Source organism: Ictidomys tridecemlineatus, chromosome 3, assembly GCF_052094955.1.
Source record: "Ictidomys tridecemlineatus isolate mIctTri1 chromosome 3, mIctTri1.hap1, whole genome shotgun sequence".
Classification (NCBI taxonomy): Eukaryota; Metazoa; Chordata; class Mammalia; order Rodentia; family Sciuridae; genus Ictidomys; species Ictidomys tridecemlineatus.
The window spans coordinates 167,652,364-167,656,811 of NC_135479.1; the positions used below are offsets into that span (position 1 = coordinate 167,652,364).

General features: G+C 40.2%; 1 protein-coding gene across 1 annotated transcript; it reads right to left on the minus strand.

Annotated features, from left to right (window-relative positions):
* Positions 1 to 505: 505 nt before the first annotated feature.
* Positions 506 to 3,626, minus strand: LOC144375747 (ferritin heavy chain A-like). The gene is made up of 4 exons (XM_078041181.1): positions 3,497 to 3,626; positions 2,740 to 2,883; positions 1,761 to 1,886; positions 506 to 703 (listed from the first exon to the last, which is right to left on the minus strand). The coding sequence occupies exons 1-4, from the start codon at positions 3,611 to 3,613 to the stop codon at positions 506 to 508; spliced, it is 585 nt and encodes a 194-aa protein (XP_077897307.1). The 5' UTR covers positions 3,614 to 3,626.
* Between the last annotated feature and the right edge of the window lie 822 nt (positions 3,627 to 4,448).

A 4,448-nucleotide genomic window follows, 5' to 3' on the forward strand; every position in this document is an offset into this window, starting at 1 on the left:
TGAGTGTACATGTTGTAGAATCATTGGTCATGTGGTCACATATATAAAGTAATGACCGTTTCATTCTGCCATCTTTCCTATTCTCACATCCTCTCCCCTTCCTTCCCTTCCCTCTATCTAATCTAAGGTAATGCTATTCTTCTGTACACCCCCCTTGCCCACGGTGGCCTTATTGTGATTTAGCATCCACATATTAAAGAAAACATTCAGCCTTTGGTTTTTCGGGATTGGTAAATTCAGCCAGTACAAAATAAGTCAAGATCTGGCTTTCATCTGAGTGTTTGGGAGCCATTGAGAATAAGAGGGGTTTTTTTGTTTGTTTTTAAAGTCTAATGCACCCAAATGTTCCTCAAGAAGTTCTCACCAAGACAAATTGGTGGAACTAATTTTCTGTAGTAAGCTCTTTTACACCTTATAATGCAAGACAGGTTTATTTTCATACACAGCATTGAGAATTAGAAAATAGAAAGGAACGCCATCTTCAGGCAAGTGGAAGTGATCAAGACTATAAAATAGATGTTTGAGACCCTACAATGGGAAGACTTGCTGTGCTGCTCTCAGAAGTCTCTTCACCTTTTGAAGTCATTTCAGACATTTCCTGCCTCCTCATTTCTTCTGATCGACGCTCATAAGAAATTTGGCGTTCCAGGTAATCTGTATTCCTTTTCTGTTTAATTAGGAAATCCTTCAGGAACTTTAAGAGCTGCAGAAATAAAACAGGAAGAGCCCACATTGAGGACCATGTCTGCAAGGAGAACTACCACAAATGGTAGGTCAAAACCCAGCAGTCCAGAAAGCATGTCAGAAATACAAAATCTTATGGTCTACCCCAGACCTCCTAAACCAACATCTTCATTGCAAAAAGGAACTATCTGGTTCATATGCATGTTGAAATTCCCAGAGCACAGATCAAAGGACCTATTAAAAAACGTACAAGTGCATATAAGCATTAGCTTTCAGTGAGTGTTAGGGTATACCAAAGTACAGCTTATATGAAGAACAAACTGACTGCAATGGTTTCCAAACCAGTTTCTTTGAATCATTTGCAGACTGAGTAGCTGCCCAGAACCCACTTTCAAAGACTTAGAAATGGTCTAGCAGAAGGCCCAGGCATTCAGAGTCCTTCAGAACTCCTTGGGGGAGCCGTGTCTCAGTAGGGCTGGGAATATTTATCACTTTGACCTTCTGAGATGGGAGTTGAAGAGAAGTTGCCATTAAGGTAAAGTGTTCACCAATAACCAGAACTTCACAGAAGTCTGTAGCACAACAGACAGCCATTGACATCTGCTGTCACAATCATGAACAATCAGTCTTAACCTGTGGGCCCAGCCAGCAGCATCATTACCTAGGAACTTGTTAAAAATGCAAATCATAGACCCATACAAAGGTGAAGTAAATAAAAATCTGAGGGTATACCCAGCACTTAGTTGTAGTAATCTCTCCAAGAGATTCTGCTGCTCAATAAGCTTCAGTATTTCTGCTCAAGGAGACTTACAATCCAGCAACAGAATCTCAATTCTGTTGAATCACCCAGAGGAAACATTCCTGCTGAGACTTTCCTCTCTGGTAGAGTTATATTCTTCCTTTCCAGGATCCATAACCCCCCATACCCAACGTACCCCTTGAAATCATTCCCATACTTTCTTAGAAGCACATCTACACTGTGTGACCCACTGTCCTGGGCCCACTTCCCAGAAGCAAATAAAAATACAAAATGGGTAGAAAATAAAAGGTGCTTGTTAGTACAGTTAACCACTTACACCAGCATCATTAGCATTAGTGGCTAAGGTGTTCAGGTCTTCCAAGTTCTTGGTTATTACGGTTTCCATCTGCAGAGCAGATGTTAGGGCTTCTATGGCATTTCCCCAGTTACCAATTTCAGGCTTCTGTTGGAGAAAAACAATGTTATATTCTACTTCCTGCAAAGGTGATGAGGTTTTCACAGTCCAATGATTTCCAAACTTTGTAGCACAAGGAAATCAGCCGAGAATCTTAAATACAGATACGTGGCTCAATTGCTGACACACAGACTTAACAGATACGGCTTGCAGCACTGGCAGTGTTTTCAAAAGATTTCCAGGTGATTCCTTTTCCTTCCTACAAAGCAAGGATACCAAGGGAAAACAGCAGTATGCCATTAATCCATTAACTTTGGAATTCTGTGGTGAGTTCAATTCTGTTATTAGCAGGCATTTGCTTTTCTTTTAAAAGTCCAGTTTAAAGAAAACAAATCCTTGGATAAGAATGGAATACCCAATAGAGGATTATTTGGAATCTCTGCTCCAACAAAACAAAAAAGTCACAAAGACAGCCATACCTGAATGACATTACTGACAATATATTGCTAACATGTTCTAGGAAGAAGTCACAAGACTAGTGTTCCTCCAACTATAGCAAGCATTAGGATCACCTGGGGAGCTGTTAAGATAGCTTCTTGGGACATACCCACAGGGAATCTATTCCTTAGCCCTGAGGTGGAGCTCATGAATTTTCACTTCTAAGAATTTCCAGGTATTACTGGTTCTGCAGATCCAGGGAGCACACTTTGTGTAAATCATTGAGAAAAGCCAAATAAGCATTTAGTGGCTAAAATTTACCGAAAAAGATGTTGGCACATGCTTGCCCTCAGGTCAGTTGCTAAGTAACTCATGGAAGAACATGAGCAATCTAATAAGTAGCAATTAGTTTTTTTCCAGATTTGGCAGAGGTCCAATTTAGATTATAGAAAATTATATTCACCTCAATTTTTGGAAGGCAGATAGTACCCTGACGTTTTCTCAGATACCTTATGAACCGCTTTGCTTGGAACCTCTTCACCTCAGCCTGATCCTCAAAGAATATGACAAAACAAGGCATTTCCATCTCTTCTTTGTAACAGGAGGCCTGGAATAGAGGTGACAATGGGCAGAGACGGCGTGTGAGAGAAGCTGATCTTTAAAATAGGAATCACACAAACTCACTTTGTTGTTTCAATAGTTGTCTAGAAAGAGACTTCTGTTAGTCATTCTTGAGAGCTATTTTTGTCCTTTGACTTACAGAAAGCCTGGGTTCAGGGAGACAGCCAGAGCCATCTCAGAGAATCCATGCAGATTCCAAGATACTTGTGTCTGGTCTTTGGATGTTATGGCTTTTTTAAGGTCAGGTTATATATGCTAGTATGTTTATCCATTAATTGTGTACACCCATGACAAGAAGTCCTACATAAAGTGAAATTCTAAAGCCAATCTATTTCGTTACATTTTACATTATAAAATTGCACATAGGTATAAAGTTGTTCACCCTGCTCATAGGATGAGCTACAGTTTTCCTAATCATAGTCCATGATTTGCAATCACAATGTCTACATCATTGGGCCACAGAGCATCAGTATCCTAGCCAATGAGTTGCTGTTTTATCTAGTATAAACTTGGCCATAAGCACTACTAAAGAGAAAGCAAATAAAGTATCACCAGATCAGAATTAAAACACTCACAGTTTATCAAGAGCCCATACTAACCATGAATAAATATGCATCACCCATATGGAGCTGGCGAGCTGCTAGTTGGTTGATAGGAGCTATGCATTCTTCAGAGATCGGTCCCTCGTTCTCCTCCTCTTGTTGTTGCTCAGCCATAAATTGCGTTACCAGCTAAGGGAGAGGACTTCTTAAATACTGACAGGGATGTAGCCGGCCCCCTTCTAACAACAAGATGAAATTCCATTCAGCTGAGATTAACAGCTACTAATCTACCAAAATGCGGACATTGTTTTTGGATGAAAGAACCAATCTGACTAAAGTTAAAAATAGTTAAAAAATAAAAGTTAAAAATACAGTTGATGGGGGAGGGGAGTAACTTAAACCTTTGTAACCCAGTCAGTATTCAGAGGTCTTTCTCATCTTCTCCATAAGACTTGAGAAGCATGCTAAACTGGGTAGTGAAGTCTTAATAGAATGATTTCAATAGCTTTAATTTTTTTTTCCTTTCTCAAAAACTATCATGGCATAGTATGGCAAATCCAGTGGTAAAACTAAGAAGACTGGCTTAATTATAAGGGACCACCCTTTTCCTTCATAAGTGTTCTACACACATTGCTCTAAAGATAAGATGCCATTCTGAAGAATCAAAATCATTAACTGAGGGGATGACAGCAAATTTCATCGAGAAACAGGCATTTTAATTTGGCCTTGCAAGGCTGACAAGAATATAGAGAAATGGAAAGGGAAGAAAGGTGTTCCACCTGAAGAATAGGCACAGGCAAGCTATAGAAACGAGATGAGATAGTGGTTTCTCTAAATTATGGTAAGACTGCCGCACTTGGAACCGTTTGGCTTCTTCCTTTAACTATCTCCCAAATGTGTCCCAAAACATGTCTTCTTCATTTGCTTGCCTTGAGAGCAGGGATTGTTCCACCAACCCCCAACCCCCCACCCCACCATCCTTTGGGGGGTAGGGGGCAAGCAGGGGCAC